The 27,966-nt window shown below is 43.7% G+C and overlaps 1 protein-coding gene across 3 annotated transcripts in view; it reads right to left on the bottom strand.

Annotated features, from left to right (window-relative positions):
* Positions 1-27,966, bottom strand: part of EVL (Enah/Vasp-like) — a 108,984-nt gene that overhangs the window by 68,975 nt on the left and 12,043 nt on the right. The window contains exon 1 of one of the 3 annotated variants that reach the window (XM_038545708.1): positions 3,888-4,124. The exons of the other annotated variants lie outside the window; for them this stretch is intronic. Coding sequence (XP_038401636.1) covers positions 3,888-3,898 — 11 coding nt within the window. The 5' untranslated portion in view covers positions 3,899-4,124. Of the gene's footprint in view, positions 1-3,887; positions 4,125-27,966 lie in introns of those variants that run through there. 3 annotated transcript variants of the gene reach the window in all.

Here is a 27,966-nt window from a genome sequence, read left to right as displayed (position 1 = left end):
GGCTGGAGGGACTGTGGGGCAGACTCATGTTGTGTGAGGCTTCTCACACCTTTCCATATTCCAGATCTGCAAGGCAGTGGAACAAGCGGTAATTACCATGTCTGAGGAGCCAACTATCTGACTGTACAGGGAGCCTTGGTGCCTTCACTCTGAGAACAAGCAAGATGTCTGCTTTTCTGGCCTCTTCTCCACCCTGCCACATCCACTGAGCAGGAGCTTTGGTAGCTCAGGCATCTCTAGCATCAGGCATCAAAAGTAGTTTATTAAATCCAGCAACTGGATAAATGTGTATTGTTTTTGGATTAGTGAGCAAGACAGACAAAAGTCTGGGCTCCCTTGTGGAACTTACATTTTACAGGCATGGAGAAAAAGATAAATAATAAAAATAACAAATAAGTTATGTAGTATGTTGGAAGGTGATAAGGCTTTAGAAAAAAACAACACGGTAATGATGAGAGGGAGACAAGGGAAGGGACTGGAATGAGTAGGCTCTACCAGAAAGGGGCAGACACTCTCTCCGCAGCCTTCCTGCTGCACTCTGGGATCAGCTGGTTCCCATTTAGTGCAGTCTGGTTCCACCAACATTTAGTGGGAGCCTGTCCTGCACAGGCTCAAAAATCCTCCAGAACTCCCAACTAGCCCTCCAGCTGCTTACCTCAAGCCCCCCACCCCACGCTGTGGTGAAAGAAACCACAGGCCACCTGAGTTGGGATCTGACCCAGCAGAACGTCCTGGAGGCTGTGCCTCAAAGTGCATCCCAAAGCCCCCTGCTTCTTCCCATCTACACTGACTGCCTCATCCGCAGCCCCAATCACCGCCTCCTACCAGGAAGAGGGCAAGTGCATTGGGAGGTCTCCCTGCCTCCACTCTTGCCACCAGACAGACATTAATCCACCCAGCGACCACAATGATTTTGCTTAAGCCTCTGTGGGATGCCTTTCCCTGTGCTTAACCATCCCCCAAAGGCTTCCCATGACACAATAAATAAAATCTACTTCCTCATTAGGCTTGCCAGTCCTATATGAGAAGGCCTGTCCATTTCTTGGCCTCTATCGCCTTTCCCTGTCCCCTGGCTCACATAGCTTCACCCTCCTTATTCTCTGACCCCTGACCTCACCAAACCAGGAAACCATTCCTGTCAGGGCCTTTACATTTGCTGTCCCCACTTGCCCCTGCCTCATGTGTCCATCTTTGGATTTTTGCACAGCAGCCTCGTGACCTCACAGCTGAGTGTCTGAATACATGTCCCCCACCTGGGTGCTAGGCGAGGTGATGGCCCGGTCATTTGCTACCAGCCTCTGGCGCTGTTTGGTTTCTCTCTCATCTTTGGTTTATGGTTTCTTGACTACATCCCCTCCCTACCCTGCCCCAGTGCAGTTTTCTGGACAGGACGGCCTGTCTTGTTCCCTTGTTTCCCTGGCACCTAGAGCAGCCTCTGGCTGACACTGACTGGAAGGCTGGCTCGGTTTCTTTCTAAAAATCATGCCCTATCCTCCAGGGTCACCCAAGGTCAAAGTCATTCCCAGCAGCCCCAACTTCTCAACCCCTGTTGCTCTTCCTGTCTGTGCTCATCGCTGTGTGTCTTGTGTGGAGCTGCAGACTCACAGGCTCTCCACCTATGAGTGCTATCTCCCTGACTCTGCGTGTCTCTGCATCTCTGAGCAGAGACCAGCTCTTGGTCATGGCAGAAGGACAGAGAACGAAGCATCTGGAGTCAGCAGCTCAAGGCTATGTCGCCTAGTAGGTTGCTCCTTCTCCGCTTTGGTTTCTTCCTCTGTGAAATGAAAGCAATAAAAACAAGACCTGCTGCCCTCAGAACTGCTGACAGGACGGAAGGCAACGTTGCCAGCAAGGGCAGGCTGGACACTACCATGTACTCAGCGCACTCCCACTCCCAGCCCACAGCTAAGCACTCGGGGAAACGTTTCTTGGCTTATGGATGGCCAGAGTGGGGGCTAGAAGACAAGTTTTCATGATTCCAAGACCCTGTGGACCCCCACCACAGGCACGATGGTGTCTGCAATCTAGATGTTATATACCTGTTATATCCTAGTAGGAAGCAAACCAAAAAGCTTGCTGGTTTTCTAGCTGCTGTGCTTGTGGATCCTGCGGCGGCCTTACCAGCCTTGAGTGGGGAGGGAGATGCAGGACACTTGGGGTTTCCGTTTGGTTGGGCCACTACTTCATTCACCAGCCCAGGCCTGCCTGGACTCTGGGCCTCTATTTCTTGATCTGTGTACCTCAGAACTGGACTCACTAGGAAGTTTTCAGACTTCAAAACCAACATCGCAACAATACACACTTTTTCCCTCAAAGAAATACTGAGTAATACTTTAAAAAGATAAAAGAGTTAATTTGGTTGAAGTGGAGGGTAAGAGGCCTAAAGCACCACTAACCTGGATGATCTACTGTGGATCAGCTCTAAGGGCCTTTCAAGATGGAAAACTCTTAAGATTCTTACTATTTTGAAAGTTCTTCAAAAAATTGTTTTGCTTCCTCCCCATTTATTTCAGATATGCTTTTCTGCAGCAGCAGTTGACAGGATAGAGTAAACTGCGTGAGCTTCTCACACTATAATTCATAGCTGAAAATGACTCTGATCCTTACCCACTCTGGAAGTTCCCATGGTTTTGAAATGAAAGTTTTCTGTTCTCCACAGCTCCACCCACAAGCCCTTTAAAGTTACAGGAAAATTATTAAAATGATAGAAAACCGGCTGCAAAGGAGCAGGAATAAAGCCAACCATTAAGAGAGTTTCCCTGGCCCTGACGACTCTGGGCCTAGAGAAAGGAGACTCCAACAGCCTGTCCAAGATTGCTACGTCCCCTCACCAAACACTCCCTTCTGTTGAGCAGAAGGAGTATCGGCCAAGACCTATTTACTGTAGGGCCGGTTTTATTAGCTCACTGCCAAAGGCTTCCAGAGTGTCCGTGTGGTACTCCAGAAAAAATGCGGGGTGCGGCTGTCCTGCCTCTCCCAGCCAGGTGACCTTGGGCCAGAGCCACCACCTTCCAGAGGCTGGGCTTCCTCCTCCTCAAAATGGGAATAATAGCACCTTCTTGATCCACCCAACACGGTTGAAAGAACTAAGTAAGAAAACAGGTGAAACAGCACTTTAGAAACTGTAAAGTACTTTGCAAGGTGAGAGATGATCATTTCATGCTAAGACACAAAGTTGTAAAGAATTAATCAAATAAACACTAAAAATCCCAGAGGATCAACAGTCTTATCACCTACAATCTTACAACATGGGGTCGCAGGGTGGGAAGAATCACAGCTGAAGTGCCACCCCACCTTTACAGAGAGCACTCACAATTAGACATGCACAGGATAGCCTGATTGCCACCCAAACACACACTGAGCAGCGGGAGTCTGAGTGGCCAATAGCCTAAGTCAGTCACCAGTCTCTCAAGCAGGTCAAGCTAGTCAGTTCATGAAGTTTCTATTATAAAAGAAACCTTGGTGCTTCCCCGCTTTGCCCAGTATTTAGAGACAACAACCTGAATGTTTTCAGGCCATTCTGGAGAGAAAAGCCAAGGCCCTCAGAGCCAAACCACAGCCCCCTTAGATTGTTCAGAGCCACTCTACAATCTGAGGCGGGTGTCTGACTTCTGAGTAGTGCTTTCAACACAGAAGCCATGAAAGATCACAGACATCAAGAGACACAGGCCCATGTAATGACAGATCCGCAGAAGGAGAGTGGGCAGGCTCTGTGACTAACCTGCTGTGTGACCCTGGCTAAGTCCCTGGCCCTCTGGTCCTTGATCCCCCCATGAGTAGAGCAAGGGGATCTGGGATGATGTCTATGGTTCCTTCAGCTCTACACCATTCTGACTGTGGGTTTCCTCTTGATGTTCCTCTGTCCCCTTTTTGGTCCCCATACTCACCCAGTGGCCATGGCTGAAAGGCTTCAGCACAGGGAACCCTGAGGAGGTGAGTCCTGTACTCCCCACAGGCTATGTCGATTAGAGGACCACAGACCCCCGGAGGGCAGCAACTTGATTTTTAGACTCTACTTAAAACCAAACAGGAAAAGGAAGCTGAACCAGAGATAAAGGGGAAACAAACCCCAGTTATAAACTGAAACCTAGGGAGAAGAGAGAGAAACAAGAGGCGCAGAGCGCAGAGCCCCGCCAGCGTGGGCGGCCTGGAGCCACTGAGCCACCCGGAACTCCCATGCCTCAGCCTCAAGCCCCGAAGCACTTCCTGTGAGGGTGCAGCAGCAGGCTGGGGGTGGGACCTGTGGTGGTGCTGGCTCCCCCACCCGTCAATGCCTGTCTGCTCAGCCACAGCCACCTCGGAGGTCTAGGCCTAGCTTCTCCACCTGCTATAACAAGGGGAGGGGCAGTGTGGACGGCTTCAAGGCATCTGTGAAAAACCTCTGAGAACTCAGAACTACCCTAATCGATCCTCTGGAGAAAGAAGGCTGTTTTGATAGGGGCTGAAGGTTTAATATTGACTTTGGTATCAGTTTTGCACCTCTGTTGGGGAGACACTTCTCTCCAACGCTGATCGCTCAGGCAGCAGCTGAGGGCCTGTCAGGGAGATGTGTGAGGCAAACTGGAAAACTGGCTCTGTCCCTGGTTCACTGAGTGACCCGGGGGGCTTCAGTTTCCTTAGGTGGGGGATGGGGCTCACCACCCTGACTCTGCCTGCCTCCACCAGGCTGTCATGGAGATGAGGCCCATTCCCAATCCTTCATTCAAAATGAATGGACACCGCAGAGTCAGGCCTTGTCCTAGAACCAAGGGACAGAACACAGAAGAGGACAGCAGTCCTTAACGTCCGTGAAGGGCTTTCAGAGTATAGAAAGGAAGGCACTGGAATGCTAATGAATAAATGTATGAGAATGCTATGATTGATACAGTGAAGAAGGGCTGCTCAGAGTACTTGTCCAAAAGAAAGGTTTAAAATTTCCAACTGGTGATTGTGGATTTGTCTACTACTCTCATTCTGTCCATTTTTACTTCATGTATCTTGGAGCTCTTATTAGGTACATATATTTTATGGCTATTGTGTTTTCCTGATGAATTGATCCTCTGATTGGTATGAAATTGTCCTTCTTTATCACTGGTTATATTTTTTGTCTTTAAGTTTACTTTATCTGGTATTAGTGTAGCCATTTGGTTTTCTTGTGCTATTTACCTGGTGTATCTACACCCCATACTGGTCTTCTGTTGTTGCTATAACAAATTACTGCATACTTAGAGCTTATAACACACATTTATTATCTTAGTTTCATGAGATAATAGGTCAGAAGACTGACATAGATCTCAAGGGTTTTACTGAGCTAAAGTTAAGGTGTTGAAGTGCTAGCTTTCCCTCTGGAGGCTCCAAAGGAGAATAACTTCCTGGCCTCTTTCAGCTTGAAGAGGCCCTCATACTCCTTTCTCACGGCCCTGTCCTCCGCGTGCAAAGCTGGCAAAGCAGTGTCACTACAACTCCTTCTCCCACCCTAACATCTCTTCTTGACCACAGCCAGGAAAGGGTCTCCCCTGCTAGCTCTTCTTGTGGTCAGATCTGGGTCTTTTGTGGGGAGAGGGGCTTTTATTTTTTTCTACCCCTACTGAGGTACAACTGACAAAAATTGTGTTTATATGTATAATTTATATTTGAGGTGTATGATTTGATGTTTTGATAGATGTAAACACTGTGAAATAATCACCATGGTCAAGCTAATTAACATGTCCAGCATCTCCCATAGTTACCATTTTCTTTGTTGTTGTTTTTTTTCTTTTTTTTTTTTTTAAAGGCAGGTTCTCTGCCTTTAAGGGCTCAGGTGTTGAGGCCAGGCCCACTGGATAATCAGGATAGGTGCCCCACCTCAATGTGCATCACTCTGATCACATCTGCAAAGTCCCTTCTGCCACACAAGGTAACATATTCATAGCTTCTGGGGATCAGGGTGGGGTGGTAGCATTGCTTTGCCTACTGCACTTTACTTTCAGCCTCTTGTACCTCTGTATTTAGTGTCTCTTAAAGACAGTATGCGATTAAGTCTTGCATTTCATTTGGTCTGACAATCTCTATCTTTTAACTGGAGTATTTAGTCCATTTACATGTAATTTACTGATATGTTTGGATATAGGTCTCCCATTTTGCTATTTGTTTTCTATCTGTCTCGTCTGTTTTGGTTTTTCTATTTCTCTTGTCCTGCATTCTTTTGAGTAAATAGTTTTAAGAATTCCATTTTCATTTCTCTTTTGACTTTTAGGTATGCCTCTTTACATTACTTTTTAGAAGTCTTTCTGGGGTTTGCAATACACATCCTTACTTTTGTAGAGTATACAAAGTATACACAACAGTCATCACACGCATTACATAGTCACTATATTCATGTTACGAATTTTTGCTTTAAATGGTCCTATACAAGGGACACCTGGCTGGCTCAGCAGTTGAGTGTCTGCCTTTGGCTCAGGGCATGATCCTGGAGTCCCGGGATCAAGTCCCACATCAGGCTTCCTGCATGGAGCCTGCTTCTCCCTCTGCCTATGTCTTTGCCTCTCTCTCTGTGTTTTTCATGAATAATTAAAATCTTAAAAAAAAAAAAGGTCATATACACATATATATGCAAATATATATTTTTAATAAACAGTCTTATATTTACTCATACTTATGCTTTCTAGTACTCCTCATTCCTTCCTAAACATTCAAGTTTCCTGGCATAATTTTTCCTCAGCCTGAGGAGTATATATCAGGTATATCAGCCACAAATCCCCTAATTTTCTTTTATTTGGAAAACACCTTTATTTTGTCAACATACCTGACGGTGCTTTTTTTCTGAATAGAGAATTTTGAGACTTTTTCTTTTAGCACTTAAAAAATAAATGTCATTCTACTGTCTGACATCCATGGTTTCTGATGAGAAGTTAGCCATCAGTTATATCATCATCCTCTGTATATAGTGTATATTTCCTCTAGTCACTTTTAATATTTTCCTTTTCTTTGGTTTCCAGTGACTATGAAGTGCTGGAGTGTGGCTTTCTTTGTATTTTTCCTGCTAGGGGTTTGCTGAGATTCTTGGATATGTAAGTTAAAGTTTTTCAGCAAATGGGAAGGTTATAGTAATTATTTATTCCAGCATTATTCTTCTGCCCCATTCTCTTTCTCCTTTTCCTTCTGGATTCCAATTACACATATGTAGAACTCTTGGTATCATCTCACAAAGTCACCAAGGCTCTGTTAAAATTTTTAATATTATTTCCCTGGTTTTCAGAATAGGTGATTTCTACTGTTCAGTATCCAAGTCCACCAACTCTTTTTAATAAAATCTCTGATCCACTTTTGATCTCATCTAGTGAATTTTAGTATTTCATCTCTAGTACTAGAATTCTTATTTAGTAAATTTTTTACAATTTCCATTTCTCTGTATGTTTGCTCATTCTATCCACCTTCTAAGTCTTTGAATATATGTATAATAGCAACTTGGAAGTACTTGTCTGAAAATTCAAACTTCAGGCTCTACTGATTGCTTTTCCCCCTTAAGTAGAGGCTGTATCTCTTGACTCGTTATGTGTCCACTAACTCGTGATTGTATGTTAGACATTGTGATGACATAGTGCAGATAGTCTAGGTAATACTGTCTTCCTTTAGAGGCATGGAATTTGTCCTGGCAGGCAGGTAAATTACTAGCAGATTCTTTTGATGAAGTCAAGTGTGTATGTATTAATTCCCTTTTAAGTTCTATTTCCATTTTGAACTTAGCCCCAGGGTGTGGCCCTTACTCAAGAGTATAGTCCTCACTCCTAAGGTATGGCTGTTCTGGGGTCTCAACTGAATGCCTAAGGTGCTCAGTGAGGTCTCTTCATTTGGCTAACTAGAATCTCTTATATCTCCCAGCACTGCAAGAACTTTGGCATCATCATTCAGTCCTTAGCCCTTCAGCAGGCAATCTGTGATAGGCCTCATAGACAAGTCTTATTCTACACATTGCACAGCTAGCCAGCCTTAGGAAACAAAGTGAATCCCTACATAAAACTCTATCCTTGCTCCTACCACAGGGCTTCCTCATCTCTATTTCTTTGTCCTGCAATATCCAGCTATTTCAGTAGCCTAAAATTCCAATATCTGCCTTCTGAACTCATTAAGATCAATTTTCTGCTTGAGTCCCACCATTCTGTGCCATAACCAGAAGGAGGCCCCAGGCAGAAAGACAGAGCCATCGTGGGGCTTATTATGTTTCTTCACTCAAGATTCAGTCCTGTGCTACCTGTCAATGCCTCAAAACAGCAAGAATTTAATATTTTATATGAGTTTCAGTACCCATATATTCAGATGCTTCATGTATTTTATTTAGTTTCATAGTTATTTGGTCAAGAGAGCAAGTCTATGATCATCTCTCTGTCATGGCCTGAAGTGGAAGTCAGTGATAATTATTAACTACCAAAGGGTATTCTCTTTCATTTTCTGAGCATTTCCTGAAGATGCCAGCCTGGGTGTAAAATCTTCACTGTAGGAATATGCCTTTCACTTCCATTCTCCATCTCCACTGTCCTCCAGTTTTATAACTACTGTCTTTTCTTTTTCTTGGTTTCAACAAGTAGATAAGAGGTAAGACTGACCCTTTCTGGGGGCATTCTTTTAACTCTGCCATCTAGCTTTAATAAGGCACTTGCGTGAAATTAAGAGGAGTAAGAAATGAGAAATATCTTTGGCCAGGGTGTTATGAAAAATGGATTCTAGCCCATACTTTATTATTGATATCTATATCCTTGGGCATTTATTTCCCCACTCATTCTCAGTTTCCTCATCTGCTTAATGAAGGGACTGGCCATATTAATAACTATGAACTTCAGGTACAACACCAAATCCTAAATCAACTGTGTCAAAGCAATAGAAAATGCTGCAAAAATAGGAAAGGAGCTGTTAACATCTGATGAGCAATTCAGTGAGAATGTTAAGAAATGTCCTGTTTAAGGCAGTACCTTATAAGGTGTTACTATGAATTGAGCTCAGCACTTAGTACACAGTTTAGGATGTAGTAGGTGCAAGGTAAATGCTGACTGCATGATGAATATATAAACGAATGAATGAATCGGAAAGTCAACAAATCTCACACAGGATACTAAATGCTAAGGCGTTTGGCTCTGCATCTTGAGCATAATAAATGCTCAGTAACTGGCAACTGTATTGACTTGAATTGAAAGCGGTGTTTCCCATCTGCCTAGATCCCAACAGACACCAGAATGGTTGACAACAAATCAGGGAGCTATATATACTAAAGGACACTTTACTTAAGAGATCAAATTCAAAGACGTGTTTTGTGGCTTGGGAAAGTCATCTAACTTCTGTGGATCTTAGTTTTCTTTTCTGTAAACAGACTGTTCTCTCTTCTACTCTCTCTCAGTGGGATGTTTGAGCATAAAAGAGTCTTTGACTAAGAAACAGAGGGAAAAAAATTTGCTTTCTAATACTGGTTTTTTCATGAGAACTTGTGTTTAAAAAAAAAAAGACTGTTCTGAGTAGAAGGTCCTTGTGTCCTATGGGTGCAAGAAAAGGGGACAGGGAGACGGTTGCACAGAATTAGTTACCATCAGTGACACATTGCAAAAATCTACTGGCAATGCTGCATGACCAAATGAAGGCACTGGGTTTGCCCTTCAAGAACCAATTTACATATCACCTCTTCAACGAAGGGCTTATTGAGCCCCCAAGATAGACAAAATTATCCCTGCTGATGTGTTTCTTCTGTATTTTACAGTATTATCAATTTAATGTCACAGATGATTGTCCTTTAGGGAGGGGCTACCATGTTTTATTCCTCTTTTATAACCAGTTATGCTCAGCACAATTCTTGGTATACATACTATGTGTTCAGAATGTTTGTTCTGCCTAAAATACTGGTACTCAGGAAGTATGTGAATTACTAGCGCACAGAGAGCATGTTGACATGGTCTTGGTTTTCATATCTCAACGTTTGTAAAGAGAATGCTTGAATCTAGTATGCAATACAGGGTTCTCTGCCCCAAGTAACTTCCATCCCAACCAAGCTCCTGGCCAAACTCATCTGCAGCATAAATAGACATTACTAGCCAAGTCAATTGACTGTTCCAAGGAAATAATGAACTCACAGGGGAAAATGACAATATCTCTGAGAAGTGCAAGCACTATAAAATACTTGGAAGATAAAGAACAAATGAAGCAACTGTGATATATAATAAGAAATACATAATTGGGGATCCCTGGGTGGCTCAGCGGTTTAGCCCCTGCCTTTGGCCCAGGGTGCGATCCTGGGGTCCCGCAATCGAGTCCCACGTCGGGCTCCCAGCATGGAGCCTGCTTCTCCCTCTGCCTATGTCTCTGCCTCTCTCTCTCTGTGTGTCTATCATGAATAAATAAGTAAATAAATCTTTAAAAAAATACATAATTGATCTCTGTCCATTTCTGAACATAGGTTAGTGTCATCGTGGGTGGCAGCAATAATTTGTGCCTGGGTCTTAGTTTATAAAGGTAACTGAGTGACGACAATGCCACTAAAAAGTTTAATGTTACTCACAGCTCCCCCTTGAGCAGGGAGGCATAGGTGTTAACACCTATAAGAGGTAAAAAATCTGTAAAGTTTCTTATTGCCTGAGTTTAATTATTTGATAGGCAATGATAATCAATAACCATTTTTAAAGAAAGTGTATTGGGACACCTGGGTGGCTCAGCAGTTGAGTGTCTGCCTTTGGCTCAGGGTGTGATCCTGGAGTCCTGGGATCGAGTCCCACATCAGGCTTCCTGCATGGAGCCTGCTTCTCCCTCTGCCTATGTCTCTGCCCCTCTTTTTCTCTTTCATGAATGAATAAATAAAATCTTAAAGTGTGTCTAAGTATAGAGTGTATACCTCTATACCATAAGAGGTATGGTGTTAGGGAAGCACTAGTGTTGTCAGGAGGCAGGAAGGAGCAAGGGGAAAGCACAGGCCACAGCCTTTCTTGGGGTCTCTGAGGGAAAGGCAGGGCAGGGTAAACAGATCAGAATTGCTAGTTTGAGTAATTCCAGCAGGCTTGAGGGGGCAGGGGCTGTCCCTAGTCATTTGGGGTAACTTGAGGCAGGGGAAATCCTGGCTTGGGGACTATGAGTCAGATAAAGGAGGTATTGGGGATGTGGAATAGGGTGGGTTGGCTTGTACATGAAAGGTGGCCCCACCAACCGTTTATGGTCTATAGGACTTAGCTAGCTCTGTGAGGGCTAGCTCTGTGAGGGGCAGTGTTTCCCCACCCAGTAAGTTCCCCCAAGGATGTCAAAACATCAAAAAACACAAAAACTATAATAAATGGGGGTGGGGGAAGCATGGGAAGAGACTGGCTTAATGAGTATGGAACTTCCTTTAGGGGAGATGAAAATGTTTTGAAACTGGACTGTGGTGATGGCTGAACATTGAAAATGTACTTAATACCACAGAACTGTAGATTAAAATGGTTTTAAAAAACTGGGGGAAGTAAAAATCTGTAAAATTTCTTATTGCCTGAGTTTAATTATTTGATAGGCAATGATAATCAATAACCATTTTTAAAGAAAGTGTATTGGGATGCCTGGGTGGCTCAGCAGTTGAGTGTCTGCCTTCGGCTGAGGGCATGATCCTGGAGTCCTGGGATCGATTCCCACATCGGGCTTCCTGCATGGAGCCTGCTTCTCCCTCTGCCTGTGTCTCTGCCTCTCTCTCTCTCTGTCTCTGTCTCTCTGTCTTTCATGAATGAATAAATAAAATCTTAAAGATAAAGTGTGTCTATAACTTAGGACAGAAATTGCAGATACACCAACTCTTGTGCGTGTGGGTATTAGTCTATGAGCAACAGAGGGAGATAAGAGAATACTGATGCCTGAGGAGGCCATGGACATTGAGAAGCCTTAAATCAATGACAACAAAAAATAAGTGTAAGCAGGGGTCATACTGAATTAGGAGTAGCAACCAGGACAATGAAAATAGAACATACAATTTTGAGTTCATTTGAAGATAATATATGCACCCAGAAGGTGGGGCAGGAAGAAAAAAAATGAGAAAAAGCATTAAAATTGTAGAGAGAAAATATAGAATAAGACAGCAGAAGCAATTGCTATTACTCTAGCTTCCTAATTTTTTCTGCTTGTGTACATTCTAGAAATATTTAGAAAAATGATGTAACCAAAAAAAATGATGTAACCTGTTGTATATTTTTTAGGTGGCATCTAGAATTTTTCCTGGTAAGTTGAGATGTTTGCAAAGGATTTAATATGTAGAAACATTATATGTGGTATACATGCATTAAAAATGTGCATTAAGTATGTTACATTTATAAATATAACCTAATATTGAGCTTAAGTGCTTTCTTTTAAAAATATTTTATTTTATTTATTTTAGAGAGGGAATGTGCGTGCACAAGTGGGGGAGAGGCAGAGGGAGAGGGAGAGAATCTTAAGCATACTCCATGCTGAGCAGAGTCCAATGTGGGGCTCAATCCCAGGACCCTGAGATCATGACCTGAGCCAAAACCAAGGGTTGGATGCTCAACTGACTGAGCCATCCCAGCACCCCTAGGGATTTTATTTTTAAATAATCTCTATATCCAACACAGGGCTTGAATTCACAACTTCAAGATCAAGAGTTGCACGCTCTTCCAACTGAGCCACCAGCCAACCCTAAGCTCTTTCAATTTATGAAAAAGGTCTGTCATAAAACATAATTGGCAGAGCCTGTTCACTCGATCAAACTACTCAGCCAAATCAAATTTACTTGCTATCAGAAAAATTTCGACTAATTTTCCAACTCAGACATGCTTATATACATCACAGTGAGAGCAGCACACCACATGTGAAGTCTTTAATTTTAAACAGATAACCAGAGAGATGAGGGGTGGTGCTAGGCCATGAGTTGGTGGCCTTGCTGAAATGAAAGCTGCCCTCTTCGATATTCTCCATAGCCACTTCCCTGTACTCAGAGACCTCTCCATCAGGGCCACGGTATCCTCAAATAAGCATAGCCTCAGGAAGTTGCAATGTACCCCCAGGAACACACGTGGCCTGGTTTGTAGGCAGCTGTACTCATGTAATACTAGCGACCTATTGGGGCACCTGGGTGGCTCAGTGGTTGAGCATCTGTCTTCAGTTCAGGTCATGATATCAGGGTCCTGGGATCGAGTCCCACATCAGAAGCATGGAGCCTGCTTCTCCCTCTGTCTGTGTCTCTGCCTCTCTCTACTTGTGTCTCTCATGAATAAATAAAATATTTTTAAAAATACTAGTGACCTACTAGACAGTTAAAATGAAAGGATAATTCGAACTTCAAACTTTAAAAATGAAAAAAGTTATAGGGCAAATATAAATAAAAGAACACCAAGTCAGCAATTCTGATATCGACAAACAGAATTTAAGGAGAAAAACCTGATTAAGGATCTAGAGGAATATTAATTACTGGAAAAAATAATCATGACCATGTATGTATGTATGTATGTATGTAATACAGACTCAACTCTGTAAAGTAACTGAAAAATTTTGGGGAGAAATACTTAAATAAACAATCCTACTGAGAATTTAAAAATACATGAATTCTTAGATATTTTTTTAAAATCAAGAGATACAAAGTAAAGTAGAAGGCATTAGCTCCCTAGTCTGCCCTTATTTTAAAGTTGTATTTGTTTAAAGTTAGAAAATTCACACTATAGATGATACAGAAGGTAAATTAAGGGTCCTCCCCTCTCCCCGGGTCCTCTCTCCCTAAATATAACCCTTGTTGACACCAGGGAAATTGTGTGCAGGCTCCAGTTCTCATTTCCCAGCTCAGTGCTGCTCTCCTTACACCTCTGTGTCTCCTTGAAGAGGACTGACTAAAGTCAGTCCTTCTGTCCCAGAGGGACTTAAACAATGTAACACCTCAAAGAGTGGTGCCATGTGCTCTACGGTGCGGAAGTCACACAGACCAGGCCAGTCATGGAGAACCATATACTCTATGATCCATTTACGTGGTATGTGCAGAGCAGGCAAATCCATAAAGACAGAAGCAGACCTGTGGTTGTCTAGGCCTGGGAGAAGGGACTGGGGGAACCCAGGAGTGACTGCTAAGTAGTACAGAGCTTGCTTCTGGGGTGACCACAATGTCCTAAAATACATTGTGGTGATGGTGGCAAGACTCGATATACTGAAACTGTTGGACTGTACACTCTAAGTGGGTGAAATTCTGTGGTTTATAAATTATATCTCAATAAAGCCATTATTAAAAAATGCTCCAGAAGCGCCTTTGGTGGCTCAGTCAGTTAAGCATCTGACTCTTGGTTTCAGCTCAGGTCATGATCTCAGAGTCGTGAGATCAAGCCCCATGTCAGGCTGTGTGCTCGGCGTGGAGTTGAGAGTCTCTCTCTCCTACTCCCTCTGTTCCTCCCTACCCTTGTATACATGCTCTCTCTCAAACAAATAAAGTCTTTAAAAAAAATGCTCCAAATGCAGATGGAAAATGTTTTCAAATGAGTTATAAATTAACTATGGGACTTTGAGATTGTTGGAGAAAATCATCTCACCATTTTGGCTCCCACCAGAAATAATACTCAGTAGAAAGGACTGCATCCAGGGTGGCAATTTTAAATTATTTCAGCATTCCAGAAAGTGAAGAGAAAATATAACAAAAGCAAGGGCATCTCTGACTACAAGGCGTCCCTAGAACACAGCAGGTGCAGAGTCCATGCTCAGGCTTCAAGGGGAGTCTATGAACTCAACCTGAGAACTATTCATTTCTCAAGCCATATGCTGAATACTTTAATGTTTCTAAATCTTTTGCCTCCTTCATTGGTTTCTAACAGTTTAACTGAGCATTTGAAGAAAACAGGACACTTGACTAGCTTTAGCTGACTACAAATAAAATCAATCTGGAGGAACATAATAATGAGACATCATTTTTCATCATTCAAATTACTGGAGCTTTATATTTGTTTCTCAGAACTTTTTGTTGGGTTCGGTTTTGAATGTATGTCATTTTTATGAATCTAACACCTGTACACATCTGTGCAATCACTGCTACAATCCGGAGGTTGCCTCTGTCCCTCCCCAAACTCCCTCTAGCTGTCCCTGAGTGGTTGCACCTCCCCACCCCCCCACCTTCCGCATATTACTCCCAGCAGCCACTGATGTGTCCTCCAGCTCAGTCCCTTTCTTCTGGACAATGCTACACTAATGGAAACATATGGCATGTAACCTTTTAAGAAGGCTTCCTTCACTTAACATAATGCCTCTGAGACTCATCCAAGTTGTGTTTATTAAATAATCTGGATTTTCTTGTTTGTTTTTTGTTTTTGCATGCCAGTTTTCTGTTGTATGGCTATATCACAAATTGTTTCTCCATTAAATGGGAGAACATCTGAATTGGTTTTGGCCATTATAAACAGAGCTGCCATAAACAGCAATGCACACACATATAGGTTTTTTTTTTTTAATCTTTTTTTTTTTTTAATTTTTATTTATTTATGAGTCACAGAGAGAGAGAGAGAGGCAGAGACATAGGCAGAGGGAGAAGCAGGCTCCATGCACCGGGAGCCTGACGTGGGATTCGATCCTGGGTCTCCAGGATCACGCCCTGGGCCAAAGGCAGGCGCTAAACCGCTGCGCCACCCAGGGATCCCCATATAGGTTTTTATGGAACATAAGTTTTCATTTCCATAGGGCAAACATAGAGGATTAAGATTGCTGGGTTAAATGTTCGATTTTATAAGAAACAGTCGCACTGTTTCCCAGAGTGGCTGTACCATTTTTCTTCCTACCAGCAATGCAGGGGAAATGCTGCTACTCTGCATCCCCAGCAGCCTCTGGTGTCCTCAATGTTTTCTTATTTCAGACATTCGAACACATATGCAGTAATATGTTGTTGTAATTTTAATCTGCATTTCTCTGATGACTGCTGGTGCTTTGCGTCCTTCCATGTGCTTGTGTGTTATCTATGTATCCTCTTCGGAGACATGTCTACTTAAGTCCTTTGCCCACTTAAAAATACAGATCTGTTTTCTTACTGTTAAGTTCTGAGAGTTCTTTACACATTCTGAAGACAAGGCTTTATGATGTGCAAATGTTTTCTCCAAATTTGTTTCTCATCTTTTCACTCTCCTAGCATCGTTTTTTACAGAGTAACAGTTTTTTAATTTTAAGTTCTATTTGTTTTGTTTTATGTTCTACAGAGGGTGCTTTTGCTGTTACTCATGCAGACCATTTACCTAACCTAGTGGTCATGAAGACTGCTGCAGGTTCTCTTGCGGCAGTTTCCCAGCTGGACATTTAGATTTAGAATCCATTTAGAGGTACCTTGGTACAAAGTGTGAGGACTGGGCCAAAGTCCATTTTTTTTGCGTATCGATGTCTGATTGTTCCAACTCCGTTTGTTGACAAGATAGTACTTTTTTCACTGAATTGCCTTTGCCAGACATCAACTGACAACTGATTTCTGGACTTTCCATATAAGTGTCCAACATCTCCACAAGTCATCTTGAAAAACCCCCAGGCAGGCTTGTTGGTACTGCATACATGGCTCATGAAAACTAAGAACTCGACAAGGAACAGTGATAGGGTCCTTGACTCATCTATTTTGTGGTGTAGGCTGTGGAGTATGTAACCCTTTCTCTCTGCAGGTTGGACTGCACATGGAATATTGAGATTAGTTTTTGCTGTCACAATATGAGAGGTACTGGCAACCTGAAAGCATTCTGGAAGGGAGACTGAGTTGATGAGGCCAGCAAAGATCCTAACACAGGAAGACAGGCCGAGGAAAACGGGGCGTCTTGCCTGGAGAGATAAATAGAGAATAAGAACACCTGCTCTGGGCCTCTGAGCTCCTTGGAAAGAAAGAATCCCCCCTTCATGTGATCCCTAGGAGAGGATGAGGGCCAGTGGCTACAATCAGGCACTGTGCTAGGTACCAGGAATCCAGAGATGGACAAGATAAGTTTTTGCTTTCAGGAGGGGGGAGCCACAGGGACAACTATTTTGGTTTGACAAAGGTCACCCAGCAAATTGTAGGAGACTGGATAAAATGACTTGTTTTGCCTTTTATTTTGTGTGATTGCCAAAGATGGCCTAATAGCTCTATTTTCAACAAATGACTCATTCTGTCTTTGGGTTTAATGGCCAAATGAAGGTACTGAGGTCATGTGACAGCAAGAGATCTGCTCAAGGTCTCAAGTAGAGACCTTGCTTGCACAAACTGAGTTTGGAAACCAAGCCTCCCGATGCTTAAACCAGGATTCCTTTTTACTATCTGTTAAAATTCTTAATCAGCACTATGCTGAAGAATAAATAACTGAATGCTTTCTTCTTGCAAATCCTGTCTCCAGGGTTCTTCTGACCCTTTAGGTTTTCAGTGTCACAGGCTGTCTCAGAGGCCTTTAAAAGAGAAAAGGATCCTCCACTTTGAAATGTCAACCCTTGTTTTCAATGACAAGATGAGAAAAAAAAAATCATATCAAATCAGACAGGTATTTTCTGAAGATGTTATTTCTGCTCTGAGCTGCTTCTGGGTCACCTACTGCTCTAATTATGCTGGAAGTAAACCTGGCTTTCATGAGATTCAGGATATGGCTGGAGGAAAAAGTTGTCAAGACTACTTAAGATCATCAGTGCTCACACTGGGCTCAGAGCATTCCAGGAATTCATTGATTCATTCCATAATTCATTCCGCTGGTTAACCACAAACACAGACATCACTGACTGCTTTAGTCCTACTAATATACTCAGGACAGGAAAGACAGGAAAATAGTTAACACTTTGGTTTAAGGCCAGGCCCCCCCTCCCTGAGCTCTTCACGTGAGCAGCATGGAACAGAAGAGAGGCAGGACTCGAGGTTCCTAGCCCCACTTTTTTCCTTCTAAGGTGGGCTCACTACAGAGAGAAGCAGTAACTCCAGTGCTTTCCAGCTGACAGAGTTCTGGTGAGAATCAGTGGAGATGACGGGTGGGCAAAGTGCCTGGCAAACTGAGAAGCACGGTACCCAGGTGAGAGATTTATTCATTTAACAAACATGTTTGGGCTCTTTCAAATGACGTGCACCATGCTGAATACTAAGAATAACCAGTTAAATAAAATATATCCCACATTCAAGAAGACAATGAGATGTGGCAAGTCTGATGATGAGAACACTGCAGGATGGGAGGCCCGGTAGAGGGGGAGCCCTCACTGTTCTGGGCAGGAAGGAAAGATGACTGTGACGATGGCCATGAGCAGAGGATTAGAGCAGGAGAGAGAGAGTATACTAGGTTCCAGAAGATTTCTCAGTCTCCTTATTTTACTTAATATTGACATTATTTGTGGAGTGGGCACTGATTTTATGACGACCCTTTCCGCATTACAAAGCAGTTGGCTTCAACCTCCCACAATGCAGAGCCCCCACCGCAGAGTGATCCAACCCCAACATCAATGGTGCCAGGCTGAGAAAGCCTGTTGTGAAGGAAACTGAGGCCCATAGAGGAGAAGCAACTAGTTCGAAAGGCTGTAGTCAGTTAGCAACAGGGCTGAGACCTGAACGCAGGTGGCCTGTGACCCAGGACCCGAGACAGGGTTCCCAGGTTACATAGCTATGGGTCTGCAGCTGGGCAGCACAGGACAGGAGCTTGGAGGGCGACGGGGCTGCTGATGGGACAAGAAGAACTCAAGTGTCCGTGGAGGAGCACCGCCACCAGACAGAGCCATGAGTAAGGAAGGCAGAAGGGAAAGGGGGGACAGGAAGAAGCAAAGGAAGGAAGTGGGCAGCCGTCGTCTATTTCTGCTCTCTGACAGAGCACCCTCTAACATTTCTATAACGAGCTGGTTTCATGTCCAATCATCACAACTAGTGAAGTGGGTGAAGCAAAAATTAACATTCTTACTTTCCGGAGCCTAGAAGAGTGAAGTGCTTTACCCAAGGCTCCAGAGTTTTGCAGACAGGCAAAACTCCATGCTAAAGACTCTTTCAGGTGGTAGGTGTCTCCCACCAGCCCGAGCCCAGACCCCTGTTCCTTGACTTGCCTGCAGTCCATGGAGGCAGGACGAGTGTCTCTGAAGGGACTTTTGTGTGAGCTCAAAGGAGAAACTGGGTGCAGGAGAGCAAGGCCTCAAAAGCTAAGAAGCTGAGGTAGGAACACAGAGGCACTGCAGTGCTGAGCTCCACTCTCTGGGTCTCAGGATCAGGGCTCTAACTTCAGGTGGGTCACCTGGCTCCTCTGGGCATCCCTGCCTGTCCTGAGAGCCAAAGAGCCATAAGATCGCCTTTAGGAGCACTCCATGCTCTAAAGATGAAATCTATTCTATTTTAAAATTCTCTTGTCCCGAAGCCAATGATACTACTTTCAAGCATAGCCAACAAAAACCATTACTAGGAGGACAGCTGAGATAGCTTAGTTCCTTGGTCTAGGCTGACAGGAAATAAAATTATTCTGCTAATGAATTAATTTTCAAAAAACTGAAATCCTTAAGAAATTTTTGTCCAAGTTTTGAGCAGTTCTGCAGATGACTGATTTAATTCCCTCTCATGCTAACACTTCTGCTACGAATGATGCACTTATGCACTGTCGTGTGTTGAGTGGCAGCAGTGATCCCACAGATGCATGTGGCAGGGTACGACAGAGGGAGCACTGGGTGGGACAGCAGGACACAACTACACCTGCTCTAGGGTCCCAGGCAGATCAGTCACCTTTCAGGGCCTCAGTCCCCTGATCTTTCACATGAGGGACTGGATGCACAGGCCACTGGAGCACGTCCACCACTGAGTCCCCAGAACTATTCTAAACCTCGTCTGAGTCTCGGTGTCTTCATTTCTACTCTGCTAACGAAGATTAAATAAAGCAATGAACAGGAAAGGTTCTTGAAAAGTAGAACACTTCACTTGCCAGAGAAGCTTGTCAGGGAGGTGTGACGCTGAGCACTTTGCTTTATTAATACTACCAATGGCCATTTGCTCTGAGGCTGGCTGACTCCTGCGCAGGGGCCCAGAGCACCGGTCCTTAACTAAGGAAGCACACTCACTGGTGTGGCAGGAAAGGCCCCACACAGACCGCACTGCAAGTACTGGCTGTGCGTGTCAACATCTGCAGGAGTCACATTGCTCCCCACCACAAAGCCAGAGTTAGCCCTGTGGCATCATTCTCACTAACTTATACAGTCATGGGGTCTTCTCGGCCAAGAGGGGAATTATATTCCATATGACCCTGGGTGTGCATCCTCCAAGCAATGGCCATCATCTGACACTCATTTCCTAGCCTGCAGCACTCTCTCCAATCAACTTCCGGTGAATTCCACTTCCATTTCATCAGTCTGGATCTAGCTAATAACAGAGTTCAGGATTTAAAAATAAAATAAAAATATCCCATCATCCAGGCCTGGAATCAAGGCATTTGTTTTTCACACATGCCACTAAAATCTTTCCAATATTAACAACAGACACCCAGGTCTGCTGGGCTCTACCCTGAGTGTCCACGCATGCAGCACTCCAGTGGAAACTTCTCAAAGCCACTGGTCTTGAAGTCACCTATTAGACAGTGACCCAATACACCTTCTCCCTTTGCTGGAGCCTCAAGGAGCTTATAAACTGTTGCTCCTCACAAAACACTTCACCTCTTGTTAGTAACACCCCGCCTCTACTCCCACACAATCTCCATCTTTTTCTAACATTGAGCTCAGTGACAGGAAATGTGCCCTTGATCAAGATTCTGCCTAAACTGATTCAGAAGGGATACACCGGGGAGCCCTGCAAGGGGCCTACGGAGGAGGGACAGACTCCCTGCCCCGCCCCCCACCCATCTGTGTCTATCACAGCAGGTATGTTCCCTGGGAAACCCTTGTGTGGCTGCCCAAGTCCAGCACGTCTGCAGGGCGAGGCTGGAGAGGTGGACTGCAGGGGGCAGTTTAAAGGGCTGGGCGAGTGGGGGCGGGGTCTGCAGAGCTCATCTCTGCAGCCCCAGGCTGAATGTGCCCAACTCATGTTTATTTTCCTGCAGACTTTAGACTTGGTCAAAGCTCTCTGAACACTTTTAATGTGGGATTCTGGAGCAAGGGGTGGTTGTTGTTTTGTATGTTTTGTATGTGTTTAAGCAAAATCTCTGTTTGAGAAATGTTACATGTCATGAAAAATTAAAATATTTTAAAAGATCTCCCTCCAATCCCAGGTCCCCCAGCTGGAGGAAACTAGAGGCATACCTTGAGAGGTACTGCAGGTTCAGTGCCAGGCCACTGCAATAAAGTGAATACTGCAATAAAGTAAGTAAAATGAAGTTTTGGTTTCCCAGTGTCCATACAAGTTATGTTTACACTCTACTGTAGTCCAGCAAGTGTCCAGGAGCACTGTGTCAAGAAGAACAATGTATATATCTTAATTAAAAATATTTTAATGCTGGGCAGCCCCGGTGGCACAGCGGTTTATCGTCGCCTGCAGCCTGGGGTGTGATCCTGGAGACTCGGGATTGAGTCCCACGTCGGGCTTCCTGTATGGAGCCTGCTTCTCCCTCTGCCTGTGTCTCTGCCCCTCTCTCTCTGTCTCTATGAATAAATAAAATCTTAAAAAATATATATTTTAATGCTAAAAAATGCTAACCATTATCTCAGTTTTCAGCGACTTATAATCACAGATCATGATCGCAGATCACCATAACAAATGTAATAATGAAAAAGTTTGAAATATTGTGATAATTACCAAAACGTGAAGCTCTTGAAAAAACGGCACCAACAGACTTGTTGGATGCAAAGTGGCCATAACCATTCATTTTGGAAAAACAACCTGCAGTATCTGGGAACCGCAACAAGACGAGTGTGCCTGTACTGGGTACTAGGTACTCCCTTTCATGTACCTTCTTTCCCAACCATCCCTTGCACATTCAAGTATGTGTGTGCATCCCAGCCACTTTTCTTCCCTCACAGGGGCACATACTATACATCCTGCTCCATACCTGAGGTGCACAGATGGGTTTTGGGAATCTATATAACCCCTGAAACCATATGTAATGCTGTAGTTTGAACATTCTTAGGGGACTATATTAATAACTTCCATAATTTCTCAGAGGTGCTTCTGATCTCCAAGAAGAGACCTTCCTACCACAAAAAAGCATACAAATTGCCCCCAGTCGAGGGCCTGCTCCTGAAGCACTGTCATGGCATCCTCGCCCTGATAAGAGATCACTGAGCCCACACATGAGGAGGTTTCAGGAGGCAGCATCTCCACTGTGCTCTTGCTAGTAACAGAGAAATCTGGAGCAATTTGCAGGGTATTTGGAAGCTTCCAGTATCAATGCAAATGTAATACAGAGCACTGCATAAATCTGGGAATTCTGTTTGGCCAGGTACCCTGAAGTCTATTTGCTAAACACAACAATGTAATAGATGTCTATGAGTCACTTTCTAGATCTCAGTTCCCTGGGACTCTGGAGCCACACTGTCTTATCCCACAGCCTCAAGCCACACATGACAAGGAGAGCTCTTGAAATGTAGCTACTCCTAACAAAGAAATGATGTTGACATAAAAGACATACCAGACTTCAAAGACTTAGTACAAAAGAGTCAGACAATATAGCTCATCAATAATTGTTCCATTAATTACATGTCGAAATTACACTATTTTGGATATAGTTACTACATTATTAAAATTAACTTTATCTGTTTTTACTTTTCTTAAGAGGGCTACTACTAAATATTTACAATTCCACACATGGCTAGCATGTGTGGCTTGTGCTATGTCTCTGTTGGACAGCAGTGGCCTATGTTTCTCCATCAGTGAGTACTCAAGTCCCACCTTATGAAATGTTCTATTCTTCGCAATCAGAAGCAAAGCTTTCATATGGAATTTTCTAAGTCAGGCATTATAACTGGCACACAAAAAAGCAGTTCACCAAAAATACCAGGGAAAATACATTAAGTCAGATGAATTTACTTATGAGGTCTAAGTTCATGGTGAAATCTGTTTGGTAATACACGTAGATAAAATTGAAAATATCACATCGAGGATATACCTCTAATACAATCTCTTTTTAAAGGCACTTATTGAGCTCCTACTGTATGCCGGGGTCTTCACATTTATCATCATGATTTCCGTTAAACACGAGAGGACTGAGGCTAGTGGCTCAAGACTACTCACTCAGCAAGTGCAGGCCTCCTTGAACCCAGGTCTGCATACTACAGCGCGCTTGGCCTCATCATTCCTTTGGCTGACATTCTGCCTTTTTAATGTTTGCATCACACTTTACAGTTTACAAAGTACTTTCAGATATATTATAACCTTCAATTATCCAAACTATTCTGTGAATTAGACATGGAGGTTATGAATCACCATACTCACAGGAGGGTATTACAAGCTCCCAGGGGGAAGAACTTGCCCTATGTCTCACAGTTAAGTAGAGTATAATCTTACACCAGGAGTTCTGAAAAAAAGTTCGTTTATCTTTTCAAAAGTTTCCTCTCTGCTCTATTAAACATAACTTTTTTCTTTTAATTAATACTGACTGCTTTCCTGGTCTCAGAGTTCAATGGAACAACAGAAGGAGAGCCTTTGTTGTCAATAATTATGTTCATATTCAATGATAATGCAACTATTTGTAGATACATATTACTGTATATTATACATTCTTACAATATTAATGTAGTAATAATACCCTGACATTATAGCATGCTATTATATTATTATATCCACTATTTTGTTTGCATGGGACCTCCTATGGTATCATACCAATTTGAAAGAGGAAGAAACTGAGGCATAAAACGACTTATGGATGAAATAAAAACACAGGTAGAAAAGGTAATGAAGAGTGAACGGAGAAGCATCGAGCAGAGAAATCTTTCCTCTTGGTCCTTAATGTCCCAGGGAAGGCATCTGGCCACACTTTGGTGCAGACTAGGGAAATGTAAAAGCAAAAGGACAAGAAGATCCATAAAAAGGCTTAATTTCTTGGGAGTGAATTGTATTCATTGTGTGGGAGTCAGGTTTTGTTTTGTTTTATTGTTTTGCTGTTTGTCTAGAATTTTCTGAAGAGCTCATGAGCGGCCACCCTCTACTCTCTCTGTGCCCTAATGCCTCAAGTCAAACCGTGGGGAAAACAATGAGAAACAGAAGCAATGTGAATCCAAGAGGAGCAGGTGTAGCCTGAGTGCAGCCCTGATCAAGGCCGGTCTAGCCAAGAGGGGGAGGATGTGGGCAGAGGAGTTGTCCAGTGGATTATGACCAAGGAGTAAGGAGTTCTGAAGAGAAAAAAGTACAGTAATTTTCAAAGTGCTCAAAACCAAGCAGGACAGAGAAAGCAGAGAAACCGACAGAGCTTATGAGAGTCCGTAGCGGGGAGCAAAGTGCCTGCAACATGACCACTGTGTCCTGAGGCATCCAGCACGTTGTCGAAGCGCCAGAGCAAGTGTGCACAGGGGCAGAAGCCAGCAAGGTCCAGAGCGAGGCCACAGGGTCGGCTGCACCGCCACAGAGAAGAGCTGGGCTAAGATGCCAGCAGAGTCCAGGCAAGGAAACCACTGACCTCAGTGTGGGGCACGGGCCACACCACAGCTGTTTCTTTGGAACTTTCTTATGTGGGGTTTACTGGACACGTCAGCAGCTATTCTTTTACTTGTACTGTGCACCCAAGTTACTCATTTGATTTCAAGTTCCACCTTATGAAGCCTAACAAGCATTGTTGTAATTAGAATATGACTGAACTTCATCTAAACCAACAGTGGGAAAGTCAGAAAATCTGCAATTACGGGGTAGGCGAGGAACCTTGTTTAAACAGTGTTTATCATCTGCGAGTTCTCCAAAAAGCTGGACTGTTCTTCACCGTCTGTTTTCCCTTCATGTCTCATGCTTAGTTGGTGTCCTAGTTAAGAACTACTTTCTTCTCTAGACTGTGCAGGGGCCAGATTCTTGATATATTCAAAAGAACTCAAAGGAAGTCATAAAAGTAACAAGAACCTAAAACCTGTCAGTGAATTTCTAATCCTTGTGGGTAAACACATATTCTTTCTTGATAGCATCTCTCTCTCTCTCACACACACACACACAAACATGCACGCACGTGAAATCTCAAGGCACACAGGACCTGAAGTTGTACTTGAGACCATCCCAGACAGCTTCTCACCCAAGCTGTGGCCTCTGTGAGTGCTTAAGGATCTCAGTGGAAGTCTGAGTATTATTTGAGCTTTTTGTTATGAGTTACCATGACTTTCTCAATTACTAAAACTAGATTATTAAAAGGAAAAATGTTTATTAAAGGGGCAAAGGGGCAGGTGACGTGTGAACAGGTCAAAGCCCTGCTCGCCATGTTTACAGAAGTGACTTAAGACTCAGCCCTGGGGGTCACAACCACATGGGCATTAAAGGGGCGCCGTGCCCACTGGCCTCTGTCCCTTGCCTCTGCCCTTTGATACGCCAGGTCAGGGTGTCTGCAGCCCAGCAAAGTGGGTAAGATCTGCCCAGAGAACAGCTTTTTAGGTCAGTTTGTCTGAAACCTGCCATATTAGCTTTGCCCATGCTTAGCGATTCTCTCCACTTGCCACAACTTCTTCAATTTCTGGTTTCTTCTGCTAACTGTACAGGGCATGCTCAGTGTGGTGCTTTATTAAATGGACAGGGCTGGTCGCCAGTGTCTCTGGCTCCCTTGGCAGATGTCCGGGGTCCAGGATTCAGCTCTCCATCTGCAGGCATCCTGTCAAGGGCTGATTTCTGCACAGCCTTTCCTGGTCTATGCTTTCCCCTTGCTGGGCCAGGGAAGAAAGGCAACAGAATCGGATCAGTAGAGGTGAGTTCTAGTCCTGGCTCTTCTATTAACTTCCATGGTGACCATGACCAAGTTCTGGCCCTTTCTAGGGTTGTTCTCTCATCTGTAAAAGGGAAGTAATTTCTAACTAGCTGTGTGTGGTGCTAATTAAGTAATATGTTGTAAATACAGCTCTGGGCACTTCATAGCTGAATCAACAGAAACTATCCCCACTGTATGCTAAGGTCTAGCTCTGAATGAATAAAAAGAGAAAGTATATATCGCCTGGACAGAGAGGGTGTTCAGTATCACCTCTCTTTCCTACTGGAAATGCCTCAAGGACCCTGACAAATGTGCTACAGGGAAGTGAGAATTAAACACCATGTCCAAACAAGTGTCTCCTGGAGCACTAAACCAGGGGTTACTTAGGGAGTTCTGCTGGTTCTCACACTGCCTATTATTCTTCAAAGAGTTCACCCCAGGCCTTCACCAGGCTGTCCCTCGGATGTGGTCTTGAGTACCCCTGACAGCCTCCTTTCTTTCTTCTAAAGGTACCTGATCACTCAGCTCAGGCTCATGTAACAAAACACCAGACTGGGAGGCTTAGGAGCAGAAATATACTTTCTCACAGCTCTAGAGGCTGGAAGTCCAAGGTCAAAGTGCTGGCAGGGCTGATTTCCCCTGAGACCTCTCTCCTTGGCATGCCACCTCGTCCCCGTGTCCTCTGCCCTCTTCTCTGTGTGTGAGCACTCCTGGCATCTCTTCTTCTAAGGATACCAATCCTATTGGATCAGGGCCCCACCCGTATCACCTCATTTAACCTTAACTACCTACTTATCTCCAAATACAGTCACACTGGGGGTTAGGGGCTTCAACCTATGAATTTGAAGGGACACAATTCAGTCCATAACAGGGTCCTATACCATGGTCCTTGGTTAAACATCCAGATGGAATACAAAATTGCGAATGTGGTCTGGGGATTCTGAAGATGGAAAGGATGGTCACCTCTCTGGAGGGATAAGTGATACAAGTTTTAATCTGCTTTTTATTTACCTTGCATAGTCTTGTATGTTATTTGGGATTCTCTATGTTGTGACAGACACTAATGAAGAAAAATGGAATTTATTAGTTCAGATAATGCAAAAAAAAAAAAAAAAAAAAAAAAAAAGGCTCCCGAATAAGCCTGGCTTCAGCAGAGCTGAGTGCCTGAAGCACAAGTGCAAGGACACCTTGAGACCTCCACTTCTTTCGACATTACTGACCTCTGCCTCCCGCTCTGTTGGCTTCATTCTCAGATACTTTTTCCCCACATGCTGGCTGCCAGGGACTCGAGGCCTTCTTGTTCCTGACAGCTCTTGATCCCAGAAAACCAAACCAAACCAAACCAAACCCAGCATCTTTCCTAACAGTCCTAGGCTGAGTGCCATGGAGAACTCTTGGATAACAGACCTATTCTCACACCAATCCCCACGGCCAGAAGACTCAGTCATGATCACGTGCCTCGCCAAAGCAGGGGTGAGGGGCTAGGCACACACATCACATGGCCAGACTGCGGGGGGTGCAATGTTGGCTCCCCTCCCCTGGACCCCTCCTTTCTAAACAGGCTGCTGGCAAAACACAGTTTCTCTGTAGGAGGAACAGTGCACTATTCCAACAGTAGTGATCTAAGACGTTATCCGACCGCCTCTCTCTTCTTTTAAGTTTTAGATCTTTGTGCAACATCTTACCCTATTAGAATGATCTCAAACTCATATCTGTCTCTTTTGGTCAACTGCTAAAAAACAAAGGACTTATTTGAAGTAGGTAAAGAATGCCCTCAACTCTCCTTCCATCAGTAGGAACTGCAGTGGTATGCAAACTTGCAGTAAGTTTCTCTTCCTGACAGTCTTTAAAAAGAGGAAACATCAAGAGTAATTACATCAAGAGTGTGATACATTAGAAATTCCTTTAAAAAACACACACGCAGATGGGCACATCTGAGGGAATGAGCAGTGTTAAAAAAAAAATCCCAACAACAATAACAACAAAACCAACACATGCATGCTGTTGAATGAAATTTACCATTTTGGAACTGTCCAAAAAATTTCTTGCTGCCAGGGACATGTCAGGAAAACACAAAATAAACTGCCTTAGCAGTCCAACTTGGGGTGCAACAGAGTGAATGAGAGAAACATGGTTCCTGATTTTCCAACTGAGTGATTTCATTAAACTCCAAAAATATAAACACTAGTAAAAACACAATTCAGAAGGAAAATTCAAGGAGCAAAGTATCATGTTTTAAAGAAGTTTCACTGTATGTCAGTTGGATCTCAAATAAAACTGAAAGAAAAAAAAAAAAACAAAACGA

This window comes from Canis lupus, chromosome 8 (genome assembly GCF_011100685.1).
Source record: "Canis lupus familiaris isolate Mischka breed German Shepherd chromosome 8, alternate assembly UU_Cfam_GSD_1.0, whole genome shotgun sequence".
NCBI classification, from domain to species: domain Eukaryota; kingdom Metazoa; phylum Chordata; class Mammalia; order Carnivora; family Canidae; genus Canis; species Canis lupus.
Note: the sequence above shows the minus strand (reverse complement) of the source record. Positions and strands in the feature narration are given on the sequence as shown.